Source organism: Sylvia atricapilla, chromosome 29 (assembly GCF_009819655.1).
Source record: "Sylvia atricapilla isolate bSylAtr1 chromosome 29, bSylAtr1.pri, whole genome shotgun sequence".
NCBI lineage: Eukaryota > Metazoa > Chordata > Aves > Passeriformes > Sylviidae > Sylvia > Sylvia atricapilla.
The window spans coordinates 913548-936213 of NC_089168.1; the positions used below are offsets into that span (position 1 = coordinate 913548).

Genomic DNA, 22666 nt, shown 5'->3' on the forward strand with positions numbered 1-22666 from the left:
TCCTCCCCTCGGGCAGTCAACCCCCTTTCCCTGCCCCGGGGCTCTCCAGCCCCCTCCTCCCATTCCCCTGACCCCCTCAATTCCGGGGTGACCCCAGGGACACTCACTTAGCTGAAGTCCCCAGTGGCACCCCCGAATCCTCAGCAGCCCATCTGACCCCCCTCAGTGCGTTCGTGTCCCCCCAGTTTCCTCCCCAGACCTTCCAAGCCTCTCTCACTCCCCTGAGCTGCCTTTGCCCCCCAAATCCCGGGGGTCCCCGGGGTCTCTTTGCCCTCCCTGGGCAGGACCCCAAAACTGTCCCCACCCCCTGCCCTGTGTCTCCTCTGCTGCACCCCGAACCACCTCCCGCACCCCGATTCCTCCCGCCCCGCCGATCCTGGGCAGCTCCTCCTTTCCCTGCCCTGGGGCTCTTCAGCTGCTCTTTCCCCTTCCCTGAACCCCGATATTGAGGGCTGTCTCCCCGAGGACCTTCACTAAGCCGAGGTCCCCCTGGCACCCCTCAGCCCCCATTTCTGTGTCCCCCAACACGTGGTGTACCCCCAGTTTCCCCCACAAACCCAGCGCCCCTCTCCAAGCCCCACAGCCCCCCAAATCTGTCCTTCCCCCCTAAATCCCCCCTTCGGCTCCACCCGGCAGGACCCCAACACCGTCCTGCCCCCTTCAGCGCTGTTTCTCCTCTCCTACACTCCAAAATCCATTTCCCGCCCCCCCAAAATTCCCCAAAATGCCCCCCCCAGGGCAGGCACCTCCGTTCCCTGCCCCGCACCTCTCCAGCCCCCCCAATTCCGCCGTGTCCCCAGGGACCCCACTTGTGCCAGGTCCCCGCGGCACCCGCCAACCCTCAGCTCCCTTTCTGGTGCCCCCTGCCCCCCGCTGCCCCCCCTCAGAGCGGCCGTGTCCCCCCAGTGCCCCCCAATTCCCCCACCCCGCGCCCCTCTGCCCCGCTCCGCCCCCCAAATCCCGCTGCCCCCCGAATCCCGCTGCCCCCCGAATCCCTCCGTCCCCCGAATCCCGCTGCCCCCCGAATCCCGCTGCCCCCGTCGCCTCCCACCCCTGGGCTCTCTTTGCCCTCTCCGGGCAGGACCCCAAAACTGTCCCCAGCCCCCGCCCCCGTGTCTCCTCTGCTGCACTTTCAGCACCCCCAAATTCTCCTGCCCCCCGTTTAACCCCCGGACAGTTTCCCCCCCTTTTCCCCGACCCAGAGCTCTCCAGCCCCTCTCCCCCCTTCCCTGTTCCCCAAATCCGGAATTCCCCCAAGGCTGTCCCCAAAGCCCCCCCCCGGCACCCCCCAATTCCCCCCGTCCTCATCCTCCCCTCTGCCCCCCCGCCTTTCTGCCCAGTTCCTCCCAGTTCTCCCCAGTTCCCCCCCGGCCCCACGGCCGCCCTCGGCGCCCCTCTGCCCCCCACCCCTCCCCTGACCCCCATTATCCCCCCACACCCCGCTGGCCCCCCGTTGGCCCCCGTTTTCCGCCGTTTTCTCGCCTCCCCGCCCCCCCCACCGCTCTTTATCATAAATATATAAATTATGCTAATTACGCCATTGCATATTCACCGCGCCGGGCCCGCCGCCCCCCGCCCGCCCCGGGCCCGCACTCACCGAGCCGGGGGTCGGGGCTCCGGGGGGGCCCCGGGGGGCCGGGGGGGGCCCGGGGGGTCCCCGCCGCTCGCGCCGCTCCCGCGATCGCTGCGGCGGCGACGGCGGCGGCGGCACAAAGGGGCGGGGGGCGGCGGCGGAGCGGCCCCGGGACCACGGCCCGGGCCCACGGCGGGAGCGGCGGGGGCGGCTTACGGGGGGCTCGGGGCCGCGGGGGTCCCGGGAGGGGATTTTTGCCTCTTCCCGGGGTTTTGGGGCTGCTGCGTCATGAACATAATTTATGCGCAGGCCGCTGCCGCAGGGGCGCTGCCGCCCGCCGCCGCTGGGGGCGCTGCGAGCGGCGCCGCGGAGAGCCCGGGACCCCCGGGACCCCCGGACAGGGACCCCCGGGACAGGGACCTTGGGACCCCCGGACAGGGACCCCGGGACAGAGAGCCCGGGACCCCGGGACCCCCGGACAGGGACCCCGGGACAGAGAGCCCGGGACCCCCGGGACCCCCGGACAGGGACCCCGGGACAGGGACCTTGGGACCCCCGGACAGGGACCCCGGGACAGAGAGCCCGGGACCCCCGGGACCCCCGGACAGGGACCCCGGACAGAGAGCCCGGGACCCCCGGGACCCCCGGACAGGGACCCCGGGACAGGGACCTTGGGACAGAGAGCCCGGGACAGAGAGCCCGGGACAGAGAGCCCGGGACCCCGGGACCCCCGGACAGGGACCCCCGGGACAGGGACCCGGGACAGAGAGCCCGGGACCCCCGGACAGGGACCTTGGGACAGAGAGCCCGGGACAGGGACCCCGGGACAGAGAGCCCGGGACCCCCGGGACCCCCGGACAGGGACCCCGGGACAGGGACCCCGGACAGAGAGCCGGGGTAGAGAGCCCGGGACCCCCGGGACCCCCGGACAGGGACCTTGGGACAGAGAGCCCGGGACCCCCGGGACCCCCGGACAGGGACCCCGGGGACAGGTACCCCGGGACAGAGAGCCCGGGGTAGAGAGCCCGGGACCCCCGGGACCCCCGGACAGGGACCCCGGGACAGGGACCCTGGGACAGAGAGCCCGGGACCCCCGGACAGGGACCTTGGGACAGAGACCCCGGGACAGAGACCCATGGACAGGGACCCGCTGGACAGGGACCACTGGGTCGGAGACCCCCGGGGTGGGGACCCCCAGGACAGAGATCCCAGAACAGAGATCTTGGAGACCCTTCAGAGACCCCCACTAGGACAGAGACCCCCGAGACCCCCCTGGACACCCGCTAGAAACCCCCGACCCAGACACCTTTTGGGGGCAGAGAGACCCCAGAGACCCCTCCAGAAGCCCCCTCAGAGGCGGAGGCTCCCGAGATGCCCCAGGGCCAAAAGCCCTCCCGGTGCGGAGACCCCCAGAGCAGAGGGAGCCCTCAGAGTCAGAGCCCCGCAGGGTCTGAGACACCAGGGAACCCCCTAAACCCGAACTCCCGAAACCAGAGAGGCCCTCCTGAGCCCTGGGACCCCAAATCCAGAGCCCTCCCCGACACCTGAACCAGAGCCTGCTCCAGCCCCAAGACCCCCAAATCAGAGGTTCCCAGCCCCAAATCCCCCCAAAACCCCAGACCCCAAAGTGCCGGGACCCCCCAACCCAGATCCCTTATCCAGGACCTCCCCGATCCCAGATCCCCCAAACCCCGGACCCCCCAAACCCCGGACCCCAATCCCGGAGCCCTCCAACCCCCCAAGCCCCTGCAGTGTCAGGATCCCCCAGCCGAGAGGGGACAAAGGGGACAAGGGATGGTGTTGGGGGGGGAAGGGGGGGGACAAGGCCAAATATTGATAACCCCACAGCCAGACCGACCCTCCTCATTAATAATCATTAATATTCATTAATATTCTAATTAGCCCAGGTGCACCTGTTATTGGCGGCCACGGCCCAGTTCTGCCGGCTTCATTTGCATATGCGCTGCCGCGATTATGAATATTTAATAGGAATAGTTAAATACCTACAGCTCGTTAAAGCCCGGGCTCATTTGCATACATTTGCATAGCGCTAATAGATTGCGGACGGGGAAAGGAAAACAGCTCGGGGTGAGGGGGCGGATTTTAATTAACAAGACTCAGCGGGGGGGCCGGGGGGGCACTGCGGGGGGCTGGATGGGAGGGTCCCTAAACGGGGGCCGGGGGTCCCTAAAACCGGTCTGGGGCTGTCGGGGGGCAGAGGGGTCCCTCAGTGGGATCTGGGGTTAGAGGGAGGTCGGGAAGCGGGTTTGGGGGTGCCTAAGCGGGGTCTGGGGAGAACGGGGGGTCCCTAAAGAGGGTCCCAAGGGGGGTCTGGAGCGGAGAGGGGGGGTCCCGAAGTGGTTGGTTTCTGCGCTCCCTGAGCGGGGTCGGGGCCGGGCTGGAGGGCTCGGGAGTCCCTAAGGGAAGGTCTGGGGGTCCCTGAGCGGTGTCTGGTCCCACTCGGAAGGTCGATATTATTTTTTTTTTTCCATTTCGCTGAGTTTTGAGGGTGAGGAATAGTCCCTCTCATGAATTATTCATGACCACACCCCAGCTCCGCGAGACTCATTTGCATATTCATGTGGCAGCTGCTACATTATTCATGAGCGGTTTGCTCGGGTTTGGGGATGGAGCCGGAGGAAAATGAGGCGGAAAAGGAGAGGTTTGAGTCCTGAAAGCACGGGGCGAAATGAAGGGAGACTCCCACCCCAAAATGGGAATTTTAGACTTCCAAGGGACGTTTTACAACCTAAGGGGTCGTAAATGATGATATAGAGACATATGGATTATTTATGTACAGCTTTATACATGTGATACTCATTATATATATTTATGTACTATATAGTCTCTTCTTTTATCAGCATTTGTTGATTTTTTAATATGTTATACTATTAGGCTATATATTGTGTATTTATAAAATATTTACTGCCATATATTCATATTATATTATATATCATAACATATTTATAGATTTATGCATAATTATATGATTTTTGTACGAATACATCCTTATATTAATTAATATGTTTTATTTATTAGTCCTTATTAATATTAATTCCGATATATTATAGATTACCCTACTGCATTTAAAAATATTTCTTATTTACTATTTTGATATATTATTGAGTATGTATCATATACCTCTATGAGTTTTATAGGTATTTTAGAAATACTTTATAATATTATTTTAACTGTATTTTATATTTCATTCTCATGCATTAATGCGCAATACAGAACGCTGTGATTTATTACCAGTTTTCTAGTATTCTCTACATTTGAGATTAAATTTTACACAATATTTCCGAGCCCCGCTCGGTGGCCGGCACCCTTCCCCTGCAGCCCCCCGCTGTGACCCCGCCCCCATTGGCCCCGCCCCCTCCGCTCCCCGTTACCCGCGGCCCCTTTAAGAGCGCGCGGCCCCGCCCCCGAGCGCGATGACGTCACAACGCCCGCTTCCTGCCCCGCTTCCTGCCCCGTCCCTCACCCTCCCCCACGGGCCGCCCCCGCCTCCTCCTCGTCCTCCTCCTCCCCCCGCCGTGCCCGCGGGAGCCGCCGCCGCCATGAACGGCAAAGGCAGGCCGGGGCGGGGCCCCTCGGGCCCTTTGACCGGAGCCCCCGGGCCTGCCGGGAGCGCGGCCCGGGCCGCGGCGCCTTTAGGGCGTCTGAGGCACGGGCTGGGCGGGGCCTGGGGGCGGGGCCGGGGCGGGGCGGGTTGCCATGGAGAATCGTGCTCAGCCTCGCTTTGGCCCAGGGGGCGGGGCTGGGGGACATTCCATGGGAGGGGGGGGCTGAGGCTTTGGGGACATTCCATGGGAGGGGCGGGGGGGGCTGAGGCTTTGGGGACATTCCATGGGAGGGGCGGGGGGGGTCTGAGGCTTGGGGGGCGGTACCATGGGAGGGGCGGGGGGGTCTGAGGCCAGCGGGCGCAGGGGGTGGCAGCGCTTTGGGGACACTGAGGCCGGGCCGATGCCATATGGGGTGGGGGCAGGGCGGGGCAGTGATCCCGGGATGAACGGGCCGGGGGTTGATCCCTCCGGTGGGCTCAGGGCACGGGGCGATTTCCAGCTCCATCCCAGACTCCTCGCTCCCGGCTCTCCTGACCCGTTTGTGTCCCGCAGGGCCGTTCCCAGGCCACCCTCGTTCCCCGGCCCGGCGCCCCCGGGTACCCCCAGACCCTGCCCGTGCCGCAGCCGCCCCCATACCTCGACCCTGCAGCTGCGTACCCCGAGGTAGGGGAACACCTCTGCAGAGGGGCTTTTACCCGGGACCCCTCGTGTCCATAGCCCTGGGGGAACCCTGGGAGCTCACCTTGGACAGGGACCACTTCTTCCCATCTCCAAGTGACCCAAAACCCCCATAAAAGCCCTGGTGTGAAATCCGGGTGATTTCCCTGCTCCCGCAGGCAGGTTGAGAGCCCCCTGGGTGCTGGCTGCACACCTGGATTTGGGATAACGCCTGTCTGACCGTGCCGACTCGGTGTTTTTCCAGCTCTACCGTCTGAGCTTCGTCCCCCCTGGGTGCTGCTGGCATCCCCCCGGTGTCCCCAGCGTACCCAGGTGCGTCCCTGTACCTGCCCCTGGCCCCGCCGCTGCCCGTGGGGGCTCTGGGCTCCCCCGTGGCCTATTTCCCGCTGGGACAGGTGTATCCACCGGGATCCACAGTGCTGCTGGAAGGGGGGTTTGACCCCGCAGCCAGGCTGGGGACAGCTGGCACCACCAGCATCCCGGTGAGTGCAGGTGGGGCTTGGGGATTGGTGGGGAGGTTTGGGACAGGGGGCACAGGTGGATCTGTGGGGTTGGGTGGGAAGGTTTGGGACAGGGGGCACCGGCAGCATCCCGGGGAGTGCCGGGTGGATTGCACAGAATCGGGGATTTGGGTGGGAGGGGACAGAAGATCACCTGGCCCTGGCCCAAGTGGGTCCCAGCCCATCCCACCTGATCCCAGGTGGGCTCAGGGGTTGCAGGTGGCTCTGGCTCCAAGCCTGCCTGGTGCTGCCCAAATCTGGGCTGGGGGGAGCAGGGCAAGGGGGCCCTTGGCCACCTGAACGTCACCTGTTCCACAGCTGGGGCCTGGCACTTCCCGTGAGCTGGGGGAGGGTCCTGCTCACCTGGTCCGTGCTTCCCCGGACTCCTTTGGCTCCCCTTCCCTGGAACCTGAGAGGTTCCTGCTCCCCTGGAATTGCCACCTGCAGCTCGCTGACAGGTGGAGAGTGTGTCCCACAGGTGTTGGCACAGGTGACAGGTGTGTCCCCCACCTGGCCCAGGTGCCACAGGCCTCAGAGATGGGTCAGGGCTGAGGACCCAACGTGTCCCACCCCCGGGTGCTGTCCCTCAGCAGGGGGTGGGGACATTGCTGTGTCCCCACAGCCCACGGGGGCTTTGTGCCTGCCACAGGTGTGACACTGACCTCGGTGTCATGACCTTGTCCACCCACTCCTGTCCACGGCACTGACATCGGCTGGCCCGTCCTGTCGTGACAGTGACCTCGGCTGTCCCCTTGTCGTGACAGTGACCCGTCCTCCCCTTTGTGTCTTGCCAGCCGCCGCCCCACCGGGTGCCCCCCGGGTGCCCCCCCGGTGCCCGTCCCGCCCGGAGCCACCAGTCCTGCTGCCCCCGGCGCAAGGGGGGCTTCCTGGGGGGGGGCCGGGGGCGGCTTCAGCCTCTGGTGAGGGGGGGCGCGGGTTTGGGGGATCCCCCCCGCCCGTCAGCGCCTCCCCCAGGTACCTGCACCGCGCCTGTGGGACCCCCAAAGGCCGGGGAGGGACCCCACTTCCCGCAGGTGACACCAATGGGTGACAGGGGAGGGGTGTTGGTCAATTAGGGGTCCCGGGGGGGTGGGGGTCATTAATAAATAGGGGTGAGCTCAGCCCTGCCTCTTCCTCCATTTATATTCAGCTCTAATTGATTATGGCCTAATTATGCTCTGGGGAAGGGTTTCCCCTTCCACTGCCTTTATCCCTCTGCTGGACCCCATCGGATTTTCCTTCCTTTTAGGAAGGTGGATTTTGGGTAGGAAAACAGGCAAAATCTCCTCCCCAGAGATGAAAATTCCCTTCCCAGAGGCAAACTCTCCTTCCCAGAGGTGGAAGGGACACCTGAGTCCTTCCCGGCCTTACTCCAGAGGTGCCCCCTCACCCTCTCCCACCTTTTTCTCCCCCAGAAATGTCTGTCCTGGGATTGTTTTAACCCACTCCGAGTACTCTTGGATTGTTTGCACTTCAGCTCTAATCAAAGCCATGACCGGTGCCAGGGCCGTGCTGCAGCTCCCGTGGGATCCTCCCATTCCAGCTAGAACCGGGTTTTAACCGATGCTTAATTAGCAAACGCTTGATTTAACTCAGACCTGGTGGTTTTGCACCCAAATTCCTTAATCCGAGAGGCTGGTTTCCATCTGTCCGGCTGTGGGGGGACTGTCAGGGAACACACAGATCCCTTGGGCTCTTCAGCAGCGGAGGGTTGGGGGCGTTATCAATGGGTTTATCAATGGGTTTATCAATGAGTTGTTTATCGGTAGGTTTGTGAATGAGTTTTATGAACGGGATGTTTGTGGGCGGGATTTTTATGGACTGAGGAGCTCATAAATGGGTTGTGAAGTGGGTTTATCGAAGTGTTTATCAGTGATGTCACGCCTGCGATGATAACCAAACCTCCACAAGCTTGGGAGGAACGTTTCAGGGATCCTCAATCGGGTGTTATTTTTCTTTTTGGCTGTTATTCGATGAAGAAGAGCTCAGATTCGACTCCATTTTATCTTAATATTTTCATTTTAATCTGAATCCGTGGTCCTCTGTGTGTGTGACCGTCCCTGACTGTTCCTGAGCTCGGCTCTCGGACTCTCTGTGCTGCACTGAACTGTGGAGTTTTTATACTTAAAACCCAAAAAATAAAATAAAGATTATTTTGAAATTTCAGTGAAGTAACAAATTTCTGTTGGGCCTCTGAGAACCCCTTTGGCTGCTGCCAACGGGGCTTTTCTCACTTCTTTCCTTTTTCCTAGCTGAGTTGGGGACTTCCTCTTTTGGGACTTTTATTTTTTTGGGGGGGTAATTAGGGTTTTTTCCTGCCTCGGGCACCCACACATTCCTTCCATGGTTTGCTTCATAAATTAAGGAAACAAAACCAACTAAATCAAACAAAATCAGTCTGTGAATCCTCAGCTTTGGGCAGAACCCCAGCTCCGGGGTTCAGGTAGATCACAAGCTCCAGGAGATTCAGGCGGATTCCTTGCTCCAGGATATTTAGGCAAAACCTCAACCCCAGGGAATTTAGGCAGGTTTCCAATTTAGGTGGGTCCCCAAATCCAGGGAATTTACTCCAGGGAATTTAGGCAGCTTCCCGGTGTAGGAAGATCCTCCACCTCCAAGAAATTTCGGCAGACCTCAACTCCGGAATATTCAGGTGGACCCCCAGCTCCAGGGAATTCGGGCAGATCCCCGATGGCAGGGATTCAGGTAGCATCCCAACTCCTGAAATTTATATAGACGCCCAACTCCAGAGAACTTCGGGACCTGTGTGGATCCCAGGCGCGTCCTTAGATAAATATTCCTCCTTCTCCTTGGAGGGCGCCTCCTCCCGCGGGGCCGTGTCCGGCTCCGGCTGCTCGTAGGTGCGGTAGGAGCCCTGGTTTCGGTACAGGTAAATCCCGATCACCACCACACGGTGAGCAGGGTGAGGAACACCAGGGCGATCACCACTGCGGGGGAAGCAGAGCGGAGCGGGGCTCAGCCCGGGGCACAGAACGGAGCGGGGCTCAGCCCGGAGCCGGGGTCGAACGGAGCGGGGCTCCCCGGAGCGGCGGCCCCGGCCCCGGGGAGGAACAGGAGCCCGGCCTCACTCACCTGCGATGACCGCGGTGTCAACGTCCTCATGGCCCGGGGGCGTGGGAGCCTTCCTCAGTACGGGTCGTCAGGTCTTCCTCGGGACAGGAGAGAGAGGGAGGTGAGGGGGAGCCGGAGCCGGGCGGAGAAGGTGGGAAAAGCCCCGAAAGCGGCTCCAGGCGCTCACCTGAGCTCAGGTGGGGCTGATCTCCCTCCATCGCATCGGCTCCTTTCTCGTGGATGTTTGGGGTCCTTCAGAGCTGCCAAAAATAGCGATAAGAGCGGTAAATTCCCTCAGTGCCCCATCAGCTGTGCTCAGGTAGGGTGAGATCTCTCCTTCCAGCGGCTCCTTCCAGGTGAGGCTCCGGGTTCCTTCGGAACTGCCAAAAATAGGGATAAAAATAGTGATTTCCTACAAATCGCCCCGAAAGGCTCCGCGCGAGGGGGGTGCTGCAGCACCAATTACGCGCTGGTATTGCTGGAGCTGGGAAGAACCAGCCGCTGACTGGATATACTCCCAAATCTTGTGAGCTTCCAAGTCTTTAAAAGTCCTTGAAAATGCCCTAAATCCGTTGGCGGAGGTCGATGCCGCGGAATTGCCCGACCCACCTTGGGCTGTGTCCCCCAAAGTGTCCCGGCGGTGGCTCCGGCGCTCGGGGATTCCGTGACTCAGCGCGGCCGGGAGCGGATCAAATCTCATTCGTTTGGGTTTTTTAAAAAAGAGGAAATCGAGCGGCGGCAGCGGGGCAGGAGCGAGGAGTGGCTCCGGCGGGCCGGGAGCCGGGAATTGGGGCCGGGGAAGGTGGGATTTGGGGTTGGGGAGAGCCGGGAATTTGGGCTGGGGGACCCGAGAATAGGGGCCGGGGAGGGCCCAGGAATTCGGGAGTGAACGTTCCTTCCCCGCAGCAGGACAGGGAGGGCACCCCGAGCAGGCGATGCCCGCGTTGGGTTCGGGCTCGGGCTGGCAGCAGTCACCGGCTCATTAAACTCAGTTTTACCTAAAATTAGCCCTGCTTTAAACCTGTTTTGAATTTAACCCAGCTTTGCTTAAATCTGGTTTTGCTGTAAGACCAGTTCTGCTTTAAAACTACTCCGGCATTAAACCTTGCTTTGTTTTAATCCAGTTTCACTTTAGACTTTGTTTTGCTTTAAACCCAGCTTTGCATTAAACTCAATGTTATTTCCAGCACAATTTTGCTTTAATCTGGTTTACTTTAATCCAGTTTTATGTTAAACCTAGCTTTTCTTTAAGCTTGGTTTTGCTCTAAACTCATTTTGCTTTAAACCCAGCTTCACTTTAAGCTTTTCATTAACTCAGCTTTGAATTAAACCTGATTTTACCTTTAAACCCAGTTTGATTTAGACATGATTTTGCTTTAAACACAGTTTTGCATTAAATCCGGAGTTGCTTTAATCCCAGCTTTGTTTTAAACCCAGGTTTTCTTCAAACCCAACTTTGAATTAAACCAAGTTTTACTTTAAACAGTTTCATTTTAAATCCAGTTTTGCTTTAAATCTGGTTTTGCTTTAAGCCAACCCTTCACTAAGGCCAGCTTTGCTGTGAAGCTCCCCCAGCAGAGCTCTCCGGGCTCTGGGCCTTTCCCAAAGCCAACCACGACCTTCCCATGGAGCAGCTGCTGCTCCCGGGTGGCTTTGGAGCAAAAACTGGGTCTTATTCCCCCAAAGAGACTGAGGTTTAAAAGAAGAGAGCAAAAGATGCTGCTGGGTGGGACGAGAGCTGGTCTGAGCCTTAGGGAGGGTTTCTTGGGAAGTCTGGCACTGCCAGGGGGAAAGATGTACCAGTACCCAAAAAATTGAATCCTAGGACCCACAGCACCTGAAAAACGGAATCCTGGGACTCACCAAAGGTTTAAAGTGAGTTTTTTTCTGAGGGAAAGGTTTGCTTTCCACCAAACCACGCGTGTTATGGAAGTGGAGCTCCTCGTGCTCTGTCCTGGGGCAGGGATGCTCCTCCCTGTGCATCCCCCTCACTGCTCCCGCCGTGGGACCGTGGGAAGGCCCGGTGATCCCAGCGCGGAAAACCACGGTATTTTTGGCAGTGCCAGGCCGGATCCAGCCCAGAAGAGGGGGGGCTGGCAGTGGGAGTGAATCATTCCCGGCACGCTGCATCCCGATGGATTTCCATGTGTTTTTAAAGCAGGTTGTGAAAACCTCATCTTCCTCATTCCTGCGCTCGGGCTGAGCGGCTCCAGAGGCGTTCCCAAGGGAAACCTCACCCCACCTCACTGCTCCCGTCCCAAAAACTCCTTCGAGGAGCGCTGGGGATGCAGCCACCCCATCGCCGTGCCCATTCCCGGTGCCTGGAGGACCAAACCTCCCCACAGGGATTTTTAGCAGTGCCTTCGCAGTCCCCCCAGTCCCATCCCACTTCCATTCCCATTCCCGGCGGATGGAGGATGGGATCACCAAACCATCCCCACAGGCTTTTGGGGGTGCTCAGCAGCCCCTTCCCCGCCCCCCCTTTCCCCTCCCCGCTGGGAGGGCGGGATCCGCTGCTCACCCTGTGTCTGCTCCGTCACCTTGGGATGAGCCCCTGGGATCAGCGCTTTGCTTTCCCCTGTTTCCCCCTCAGCTTTCCTGCCGGATTTCCTGCTTTCAGCCTCTCCCTGTGGCAGGATCCGGCCCTTTCCCTCGCCTTCCACCCCAAATCCAGCTGGAAAACGCCCGGCCGAGCCCCGACAGCCCGGCTTCACCCCAGACCGGCTGCACGCCTCGCTTCAGGCCTCCGGTGCCTCCCTGTGCCTGGGGCAGGACCCCTGGAGCCCCGCAGGGAGTGGGAATTCCGGGGGGACATCCCGGGGTCCAGGGCCCGCTCCTGCAGCTCTTACCTGCCGGCACCATGTGCGGCTCCAGGTGAAGGCGGTGCCCAGGTGAAGGCGTTGTCCTTTTTCTACCTCACCTTTCCAGTTCGGCCGGAATGAGGAACCACCCTGAGGATTCCTCCCCCGTTAACCCCTCGCTGGCTGCGGGGCCGAGCCATCGCCCGGAGATCGGGAGTGGGGTTTTGTGCGGGAATGGCGGAATTCTGGATCACGGGAGCAGAAAATCAGGTGTTTGGGGGATTTTTGGCGTGACAACGCATTTTCCAGGAACTGGTGGAACGGGCTCGACGCCTTTTCCCCGAGTCACGAGTGTTGGAGGGGGAGGGAGTGACAACCCCCAACCTCCCCTCCACTCCTCAGCCCCCCCAAATCCCCGGTGAGGATCCCCCCGGACCCCTCCGTCATTCCGATACGGGACTTCGCCACATTTTTTTCCATCTTTATTTCGGACGGGTTGAGGGCTGGGAAATGCATTCTGGGGAATGAATTTGGGGAAGACGCCGCGTTTCCTGTGGGATCACAGGATGCTGAAGGACTCGGGGGACACTGGGGGGGCTCGGCAGCACCTGAGGGGTCCCGGCTTGTGTCCTGGCTCGTGTCCTGCTCCGGTGTCCCGGAAGGGCCCTGGGAGAGACACGGGGGTGACACCGGCACCTCGTGATCCCGTTAAACCCCATCCCAAAGGGGCCGAGCCCCACGCCCCCGCAGCCGCCTGGGTTGGGGGTCCAGGGGGGACCGGCTGATCCCGGGTCCAGCCCCACCTGCCCCAGGAGGTGTCCCACGGGCTGGGTTTGTCCCCCTCGTGTCCCCACATCCCGCCGCGGTGTCCCCCGAGCCGGGAAACCCCCTGTGTGTGCTCCCCGCCCCCACCCCTGCCGTCTCCCAGACCGTTCCCACCCGTTCTGCGCACCTCTGGCTCCACATCTGTCACCTCCGCGCTGTCCTCGACGTCACCGCTCTGTCCCCGCTCACCGCCGAGCTGGCACGGCTCCCCAGGACACGCCGGTGCCGCTGCTGCGGGCCCGGGGACACGGCAGGGGACAGCTGCGGTGGGGGACGGCACCGCGGGACCTGCCCCACCCTCAACGCTGGTGGCCCCGCTGTCCCCTGCCGCGTCCGCGGCTTTTCCCGGCTCGGGACAAGGTGCCGGTGGCCTGGGCAATTGCCTCGGATAAAATCAGTGACGCCAGGGAGGTGGCGATGCCCTCGGGGTCCCCCGGAGCGCCGCTGTCACCCCCCGGTCGGCGGCTGTCGCCGATGTCTCCTGAGCAGGGGACAGAGAGTCGGCGTCGGGGCCGGGCTCCGGGTTCTCCTCGCTGGACACCGACACTGTCACCGCTGTCGCCTGCTCCGGGGGCGCGTGGTCGGGCTCCGGGCTCTCCTCGCTGGACACCGAGTCCAGGGACCCTCCGCCGGCGGGAGAGGCCGGGGGCGGCCCGGGGGAAACAGCGCCCAGGTCCCCGTTGGCGGCGGGGTCGGTGGCAGCGCCGGCCCCGCCGGGGGACGCCGTGTCACCTCCGCGACCACGCGGGCGCCTTGTCCGGGCACGGGAACACGGCCGGGGGGCTCACGGGCGCCGAGATGACCAGCGAGCGGCGGTTGCTGAGAGGGCGGGACAGAGCGGGTCACCTCGGGGTGTCCCCAAGCATCCTTGGGGTGTCACCGTCCCAGCTTGCAGGTGACGCTTCCCCATCCAGCAGGACCCTGATGAACTCCCCAGGCCCACCAAAAAGCTCCTTCAGCCCGTCTTTGGCAGGTGCCCGCCCACCGCAGGACTTTGGGGCCGCAGCCTGCATCGCATTTGGGGGCTGGGGGAAATTGTCCCCTTAACCTCCGCTGTCCCCTCATCGCCCCCCGGTGTTACCTGGGGACACCTTTGATGATGAACACCTTGCTCGAGTGCTGCTTCTCCAGTTTGCTCATCACCTCGTACAGGTCCCGGTTGAGCTGGGGAGCGGGGACACAGAGACATTTCAGGGGGTCCCCAGGTGGCCCCATCACCCGGGGCTCAGCAGGGTCCCCAACACTTGGGGACACCCCGAACACCCTCGGGCTGCTCTGAATGAATTAAACGAAGAGCGGGGACTCTGGAGGGTGGGGAACAGCACCGGCGTAGCCTCCTGGGGACACCTGAGACACCTGGGGACACCTGGGACACCTGGGGACACCTGGGGACACCTGGTGCTGCTGGGGGCGCGGAGGACGTGTTCATCACCTTGCTCATCTCCTTGTAGAAGACGTCACGGAGATTGGAGATGTTCTGGAAAACGGTGACGTAACAGGCGATGCGGCTGCGGGGGACACCGGAGGGGTCTGGGGCTGCCCCACGATGTCCCACGGAGGGGACACTGGAGCTGTCTGGGGGTGCTCAGCCCATCCCACCCGCTGAGTGCCCAACTCCGTGGACGCAGCAGGGAAGGGGAATGGCCCCTCAGGGCCACCCCATGGATGCTGTGGAATTGCCACCTCCCACTGTCACAGGCGCCCGTGGCCGATGTCCCCCAGGACCCCCGATGTGTCCCCAGGGTGGGCTTTGAGGAGAGACCCACGCAAGTTTTTCCCTGCCACGGGGGGACCTCACCCACCCAGTGGCACCCGTGCCCACCCGTGTCCCCCAGCCCCACAATATCCACCCGTCCCTGCTGTGTCACCCAGCCCCACGATGTCCCCAAGCCCCACAATGTCCCTCAAGCCCCTGGCCCGTGATGTCCCCAAACCCTTGTGGTGTCTCCCAGTCCCATGGTCCCACCCCCAGCCTGACAACCCCTACAGTGACCTCCAGCCCCGTGATGTCCCCAAACCCCTGCAGCGTTCCCTCATGTCCCCGAGGCCCCGCGCTGTCCCCAGCCCCTGTGACAGTCCCGTACCTGCCGTACAGGACGGGCAGCTCCTCCCGCAGCTCGCTGTTCAGCTCCTCAAACACCGCCTGGCTTTGTTGAACTCCTCCTCAGCCTGCGGGGCGACACGGGGGGCCGTGGCTTTGTCCCCAAGGCCGGGGGACTGTCCCCACGTGGGGGCTGTGCCGGGGGAGTCTCGAGGGGTCCCAACCTTGGCGATTTTGGCCTCGTCCTTTTTCTTGGCGCTCTGCAGAGCCTCTAGGTGGTGCCGGGCGCTGTCGTAGTCCACGAGCTTTCGGCCCCGCTTGGCGATGCGCTCCTGGGCGGGGGGGACAGGTGAGCCACACCCGCCGTGTCCCCCCTGTCCCCAACCCCGCCCGACGCGCAGAGGGCACCTTGAAATCCCCGAACTGAGCCAGGTAATTCTCCATGAGCCTCAGGGCTTGGTCGGCCAACTTCGCCTCGTAGTCTTCCCACAGGAGGTCATTGCTCTGGGGGGACAGGGCCAGGGACAGCGGTGACACCCTGGACCCTGCCACCTCCCCCCAGGCTTCAAGGGGACCCTTGGGGACAGCCAGACTCACGTCGGCGATGGCTCGGAGCTCCTGGTGCCCGTCCCACTCGGGGCTGTAAATCTCCTGCAGCGTCTCGGCCACTCTGCGGGAGCTCTCGTGCATCACTGCGGGCACAGGCACCGTCAGTGCTCATTCATCCCTCAGCTTATGGATCTATTCGCTGCTCTCTGCTGGTGTTTATGGGCCTGGGCGCGTTATTTTAAATGATCTATGGTCTCTATTATCTATTTTATATATATATATCTATACCATATCTATCTGATAGATATGTATTAGCTGTTTTTCTTTATGATATCCCGTATATATATATATCCCAATATATTCATTATCTATCATCACACATACAGTAGTCTGATTATTATCTTATCTTAATATATCTTTACTTTTTATATCTATTATTTTATGTCTTTGTTATCTATTGTTTTTCTCTTTATTATCCCATATGTTTTTAATACATAATGAGATATAAAGATATATATTGCATATATCATATATGTAAGATATGTAATATATATCTCATCCATTATATATTATCTATTATCCCACGTAAGTATTTTTATTATCTATTTTCTCCTTATTATCCATTTGTAGCTTGCAATCTATTTATTTCAATTTTATGTTTATTTTTCTTTATTTTGATTTAATACTGATTTGAAATTAATAACCTATTTATTATAAGCGTGATTTATTTCCTCTTTATTCCTTATTTATTATCCTGGCTCCGCCCCGAGTCCATCCCTGTTCCCAGGATTTCCCGGGTCGGTTCCACACCTCTCACGGCTCCCACGAACCCCTTGAGGTCCTTGTAGAGTTTGTGACCCTCGTTCTGCAAAACACGGTGGCGAGGGGGGGTCAGGGCTGTCCGCGGGTCTGGGGGGGGACGGGGACCCCCAGGGTGGCTCGGGGTGTCCCCCATGTCCCCGATGTCCCCGGGGTCCCCCTGTCACCTGCTGCAGCTGGAAGTTGTAGGCGCTCTGCTCGAACTGCTCATCTTTGGTTTCCACAGTTTTGCCCAATTTTTGCAAAACCTGTGATGGAGGGAGAGGGGAAGAGCCCAAACACACCCCGAGGTCACCGGGCTGTGCCCCCTGGGCCCCCCAAACCCCCGAGGGGCTGCCGAGGGTCTGGCAGGGCGCGATTTATGTGGAAATGCAAAATCTCACCGCCTTTATTATTTTCAGGAAAACAGTGAATTTTTGCGTGCCAACCCACCTCCCACCTTAAACCCGGTGAGTGCAGTCGTGTGCACCCCAAAACACCCCGGGCCCCGACTGTGGGGTACTGGGGGCACCGTGAGGAGGATGAGGAGGGTCTGAGGCTGAAGAGAGAGAGGCTGGGCCGGGTGGGGGAGATTTGGGGTGTCCAGGAAGAGAACTCCCCTGGGAAAGTCTGGGGCCAGGCAGGAAGGAGTTTTGGGGTGCCCAGGAAGAAGGCGACCCTCTGGAAAATGACTGAAGCCAGACGGGGGAAGTTCAAGGTGTCCAGGAAAAGGCTGAGCCCCCCAGGAAGAGGCCAGGGCTGGGAGCGGGGAGCTTTGGAGTGTCCAGGAAGAGCTTTTGGCTGGGTCAGAGGGAGATTTGGGATGTCCAGGAAGAGGTTGGGCCCCCCGGGAAGTGGCTGGGAGCGGCTGGGAGGGAGATTTGCTGTGTGCAGGAAGCGGCCGGAGCCTGGCCCGGGATGATTGAGCCGTGGGAAAGCCAAATTTAGCACCAAGCGCCGGCCAGGAAACCTGGGAGGGTGAAGGTTTGAGGGGGGGGTCTTTGTGTCACCCCCAAAAGGGGAGTCATGGCACGGTTTTGGGGGACAGGAAAGGAAAGAAGCTCCCCCAGAGTAACCCCAAAGCAGCTGAGGATTGCCCTGCTCGTGCCGCTTCCGCAGCCCTTCCCCCTCCCTTCCTGTGGGGCTGGGGCCCATCTCACCAACATTCCTGGGACCACCAGCCCAGCCGGGCCCTGCCGGGGACCCTCAGCGCCAGCCAGACCCCGTGCCACCACCCCACAGCCCCCCCTAACCCCTGCAGGGCGTTTTGGGTGGAAAACTGCCCCCCTTAGAGAAGCCAAAGTCCCTGGGGAGCTTTGGGAGATGCCATCCTCCAAAGCCTTGGAGCAACGATGATGTTGACCCAGAAACTCCCAATTCCCACCCTCCGAGCACCCAAAGGAGCTGAGCTGCTCCCTTTGGGCCCCGCCGGGAGCACTGCGGTGGGGAAGAAGGACAACCCCAGGCACAGCTGGGATCTGGGGGTGGGTGGCACCTCCATACCTTCTCCTGGGCGCGGCTGAAGCGTTTCTGGACCTGCCTGGCGAAGAGCCCGGCGCTGCCGCTCCTGCCCTCGGCCATGGCCCCGGCCCGGCCCCGCCCGTGGCCCCGCGGCTGCCGTTGGAGGGTTTTGATGAAGGAAGTGGGAGGCGAGGCCAAGCAGCATCCGCTGCGCGCCCCGGAACCCCCAGAACCCCCAAAAGGCTCCCCTGGCACCTAGGACAGGGCTGGGCCACGGGGCTGGGGGCCATGGCGGATCCAGCGCCGGGAGAAACCCACAAGGATCATCCAGTCAGCTCCTGGCCCTGCACAGGACAACCCCAAAGTCCACTGATAAAATCCCAGCGTTCAAGATTGTCAAAAAGGTTCCAGAACGCTCAGGTCATGGAATAACCAGAGGTGGAAAGGAGCTGCAGGGATGGTAAGGATCACCTGTTGGTTCTGGGACAACCCCAAAGATCCCCAAAATCCAAGAGTGTTGCCCAAGACATCTCTGATGTCCAGAGACACGGAATCATGGATATCCTGAGTTGGAAAGGACCCACTGGGAACAAAGTATTGTGGAACATCTGGAGTTGAAGGGGGCACAGGTTGTGTCCAGCTTTGGCCCTGCACAGGACAACCCCAAAACTCTCATTAATCCATAAAATCCACCTTTGTAGATCAAAATGAGTTGACAGCTCTTTGTGCCACAGCGGGCGGCTCAGCTGTGGATTGGGGTGTCCCTGGCTGGGGTGGAGCCCTTGCTGCTGTCCCTCGCCGCGTGCCCTTGGTGCTGATACAACAAACACGGGATTAGTGGGACGCTGTGTTCCTGTGAAATCTTGTGATTCCCTTGGAGATAAGGGCAGAACTGCACCAGGGTGCTTTTTGCTGCCTTCATTCCGCTTGACCTGGGTGACCCCACGAGCCCCGGGATCCCAAATGCTCTTTGCCAGCGCCTGTGCCTCCAGGGCCAAGGTTCCCCCCAAAACAGCCTCAGCAGTTTGGAGTTGAAGGGGTAAAAAATGACACCGTTTGGGCCCAAACTCCAGGCTTTATTTCAAACCATTTCGCTGCTTCGTTTAGCCCCAGACTCCGGCCCGGCTGGGCCTTGGGGAGGGGGCCAAGGTCGTGTCCTGGGCTGCCTCCATTTCCCCGGGCCAGCGCCCCGCGGCTCCGCTCCGGTGTCGGATCAGCCTCAGGAGCCATCCCACAAACCACGGCCCTGGAAAGCCGCAGCCGAGGCCTCCTCGGGCCGACACCGGGACAAGCCCGTGACACCGCGGGGACACGGCGACAGCAGGTGGCAGCGCGGGGCAGCGTCTCCCCAGAGGGACCCAAAGGCTCGGGGCGCTCGGGGCGTCCCTCGGGAGCCTCGGGGCCGTGTGTGCTTTGGCACAGGGGCCAAGGCCGCCGACGGGGCCGCGGCAGCTGCTGCCCTTCCCGCGCCTCCTCCCGCGGCCCCGTTAAAGCGCCGCGGGGAGCGCCTCGGCCCCACCGCGGACACCGGCGCTCCACGATGATGCTGCAGCTCGTGCTCCTCGCCGCCCTCGCCCTGTGCGGTGAGTACCGCCCGGAGCCTTCGGCCTCCGCACCTCCTCAATCCCCCCTCGGCCCGCGCCCCGGCGGGGCCTGACGCCGTCCCCGTGTCCCCAGGGCGCTGCTCCGAGCTGGATGTCGAGGACATGCAGCGGGTGGTCGGCGGCAGCGAGGCGCGCTCGCACTCCTGGCCCTACCAGGTGGGTCCTGCCGGAGCCCCGCGGCCGCTGCCGGGGCTCTGCGGCCGCCGGGACCCCGCGCTCAGCCCCGGCCCGTGTCTCGCCCCCTGCCCAGATCTCCCTCCAGTATTACTCCAACGGCGGCTGGTACCACACCTGCGGAGGCTCCCTCATCCAGAGGAACTGGGTGATGACCGCCGCCCACTGCGTCAACAAGTGAGCGAGTCACCAAGTGCCCCCTCCTTCCTCTCGCCAAACCTCCTTGCCCCCAAAAGCCTTCCCGAGGGGAAAAGCTGCCTGCCGCAAGGCGCAGCAGCCGCCCTCGCAGGGCTTCGGGGCTCCGCGGCCCAAAAGGCCCTCGGGGCTTCTCTGGGAGCAACTTGTCCCTGCTCTGACCCTCCCGCACCAGCCCACGCTTCCAGTGAGCGGAATTCGGGGCTCACGGGGGCTTTTTGCACCTCGCCGCCAGTAACCTGCAGTACCGTGTGGTGGCCGGCGAGCACAACCTCAACGCCAACGACGGCAGCGAGCAGATCTTCAGCGTCAGCAAGATCGTCGTCCACCCCTACTGGAACAGCAACAACGTGGCCGCCGGGTAAGGCCGCCGGAGGGCACACGGGGGGAGCCCGCACGGCCTTTGGGCCCGGGGGTCCTTAGAGCATCCTCTCCGTGCCCCGGCAGCTACGACATCGCCCTGTTCCGCCTGAGCGCTACGCCACCCTGAACAGCGCCGTGCAGCTGGCCGTGCTGCCCCAGGAGGGCAGCCCTGTCCAACAACTACCCCTGCTACATCACGGGCTGGGGCCTGACCCGCAGTGAGTGACTTCGGGGCTCTCCCCGCCCCAAACTGTCCCCGGAGCGCGCCGGCCAAGGCCGGCAGCCGCGGCGGCTCCCGGAGCCCCGGGCGGCCCCGGGACGCTTGGCTCGGGCCTTTGCCGGGGCCGTGCCCGGCTTTGTGGGGCCGGGCGGGGCCGGAGGGGCTCGGCGGGGCCGCGGGCTCCGCTTCGGCCGGGCCCTCGCGGCGTCGGGCGGGCGCTGACCGGGCCCGGCTCCTCGCAGGCAACGGGCAGCTGTCCAGCGTCCTGCTGCAGGCATACCTGCCCGTCGTCAGCTACCAGACCTGCTCCAGCTCGTCCTACTGGGGCTCCACCGTCAAGAACACCATGGTGTGCGCCGGCGGCGACGGCGTGCGCTCCGGCTGCCAGGTGCGCCCGCGGCCCCCGCGCTGCCCCCGCGGCCCGGCGGCCCCCGCAGCCCCGGCTCACGCCGCTCCTCGCTCCGCAGGGCGATTCCGGCGGTCCCCTGAGCTGCGCCGTCAACGGGCAGTACCAGGTGCACGGCGTCACCAGCTTCGTGTCCAGCCTGGGCTGCAACGTCTACCGCAAGCCCACCGTGTTCACCCGCGTCTCCGCCTACGTCTCCTGGATCAACAGCGTAAGGCGGCCGTGCCGGGCCGGCCCCGGCCCCGGCGGCGCTCCCGGGGCACCGCTGCGCCCGCCCCGGCGCCCCGCGCCTCAGCCCGGCCCTTTCTCCCTTCCAGGTCATCGCCCAGAACTGAGCGCAGCGGGACGAGCGCTCGCTGCCCCTCGGCCCTGGACATCCCCGACTGTCCCCCGCCGCCCTCAATAAAATCTCTCCTCCCGTCTCTGTGCCTCCGTGCTGCCTCGGCTCGCGCCCGCCGATCCTTCCTCCTAAACGCCTCGACCTCCTCCTCCCCTCCCAGCTCCCGCACCAACCCTTCCCCATCTCCTCCTCCTCCTCCTCGCTCCTCACGGATCGGTCCTGGCGAGCAGGAGCCGGCTCCGAGCTGTCGGGGCGGCCCCAATCCCTGCTTGGGGACGCTGGACAAGGGGGAAATGCCGCAAATCCCCTTCCCGGGCTGCAGGTGGCTGTGCCCGGCACTGCTGAAGCCGCTCGAGGGCTGTGCCCGCTTCTGCCCCTCCCATCGAGGAAAACACGGAGGGGCTGGGCCGTGTCCGGGAAGGGAACAGAGCCGGGCCAGGGTTGGAGAACTCCTGAGGGAGCTGGGGAAGGGGCTCAGCCCGGAGAAAAGGAGGCTCGGGGGGCACCTTGTGGCTCTGCACAACTCCCTGACAGGAGGGGACAGCCAGGGGAGGTCGGGCTCTGCTCCCGGGCACAGGGACAGGAGGTGAGGGAGCGGCCCCAGGCTGGGCCAGGGCAGGGGCAGCTTGGACATCAGGAGGGATTTCCCCATGGGAAGGGTGGTCGGGCCTTGGCAGGGGCTGCCCGGGGAGGTGGCGGAGTCCCCATCCACGGAGGTGTCCAAGGAAGGCCTGGATGTGGCACTCAGTGCTCTGGGCTGGGGACAAGGTGGGGATCAGGCACAGCTTGGAGTCATGCCTGGGAGGGCTTTTCCCACCTCAGGGATTCTGGAATTCTGTGCTCGGTGTGCTGAGGAACACAGCTGGTGCAGCAGCTCAGTTGGTGGTTGAGATGAAAGTTGAGCTCTGGGTGGTACAAGAGGCCGTGAGGAGACCTTGTGGGGACACAGATGGAGATAGTGCTCAGGGACAGGAGGTGAGGGAAGAGTCTCAAGCTGTGCCAGAGGAGGGGCAGGTGTGACATCAGGATGTAAAAACGAGTTCCACCTCTTTTAAAATTTTATAAGGTTAATAAAAAATAAAATAGACAATTAGGAGACAGACATAAGAGCAAACGTTTCTGCTGGGTGCCTCACCAGAAAGCACACCCTTCTTTCTGATTACGGTGTTTTAATGATTTGCTCTTTTACATATTCAGTAGATATTAAAACATTCTTTTCTGTTTCAAGTTTCCTCAATCATCTTATTTGATAGATTTATTTGTGGGTGGCTCCACTTTTTCTGGTAAGATGGGTCTTGGCTGGTTTTATTTTGATAAAAACCCCCGAAATCCAGCAGCCTTCCTGCAGGGCAATAAGGGGACGACCTCTTCCCCATAATTCTTGGCTTGGTTGGTTTCAGATGTCCCAAAGAGGACAACCCAGTCTTTCCACTATTCACACTATGTCACAATCAGAAAATACGGTCATCATCTTTCTGAACTCTCATTAACAAAACACAA

The 22666-nt window shown here is 61.7% G+C and overlaps 3 protein-coding genes, 1 long non-coding RNA gene and 1 pseudogene across 4 annotated transcripts in view; 3 read left to right on the forward strand and 2 right to left on the reverse strand.

The window, feature by feature from the left end:
- Positions 1 to 5054: 5054 nt before the first annotated feature.
- LOC136372693 (DAZ-associated protein 2-like) lies at positions 5055 to 6511 on the forward strand. Its single transcript, XM_066337421.1, is given in 6 exon segments — positions 5055 to 5146; positions 5692 to 5722; positions 5724 to 5802; positions 6062 to 6082; positions 6084 to 6322; positions 6361 to 6511. Coding segments are annotated over 6 exon segments (534 nt in total). The 5' UTR covers positions 5055 to 5133.
- Positions 6512 to 7622: 1111 nt separating this feature from the next.
- The window catches only part of LOC136372830 (uncharacterized), an 87185-nt gene continuing 72141 nt past the window's right edge, over positions 7623 to 22666 (forward strand). The window contains exon 1 of the long non-coding RNA XR_010745531.1: positions 7623 to 7654. This is a non-coding gene — a long non-coding RNA (uncharacterized lncRNA). The remainder of the gene's footprint in view (positions 7655 to 22666) is intronic.
- Positions 9046 to 9659, reverse strand: LOC136372679 (small cell adhesion glycoprotein-like). Its single transcript, XM_066337411.1, is given in 5 exon segments — positions 9046 to 9227; positions 9230 to 9265; positions 9411 to 9475; positions 9477 to 9483; positions 9577 to 9659. Coding segments are annotated over 5 exon segments (321 nt in total). The 5' UTR covers positions 9608 to 9659.
- On the reverse strand, positions 12359 to 18048 carry LOC136372680 (bridging integrator 2-like). The gene is given in 16 exon segments (XM_066337412.1): positions 12359 to 12435; positions 12646 to 12856; positions 13143 to 13371; positions 13373 to 13475; positions 13478 to 13758; positions 13760 to 13834; positions 14097 to 14179; positions 14448 to 14523; positions 15100 to 15163; positions 15166 to 15184; positions 15281 to 15388; positions 15465 to 15560; positions 15654 to 15748; positions 16416 to 16470; positions 16592 to 16672; positions 17907 to 18048. Coding segments are annotated over 16 exon segments (1731 nt in total). The 5' UTR covers positions 17985 to 18048.
- Positions 19375 to 21212, forward strand: LOC136372835 (chymotrypsin-like elastase family member 1; annotated as a pseudogene).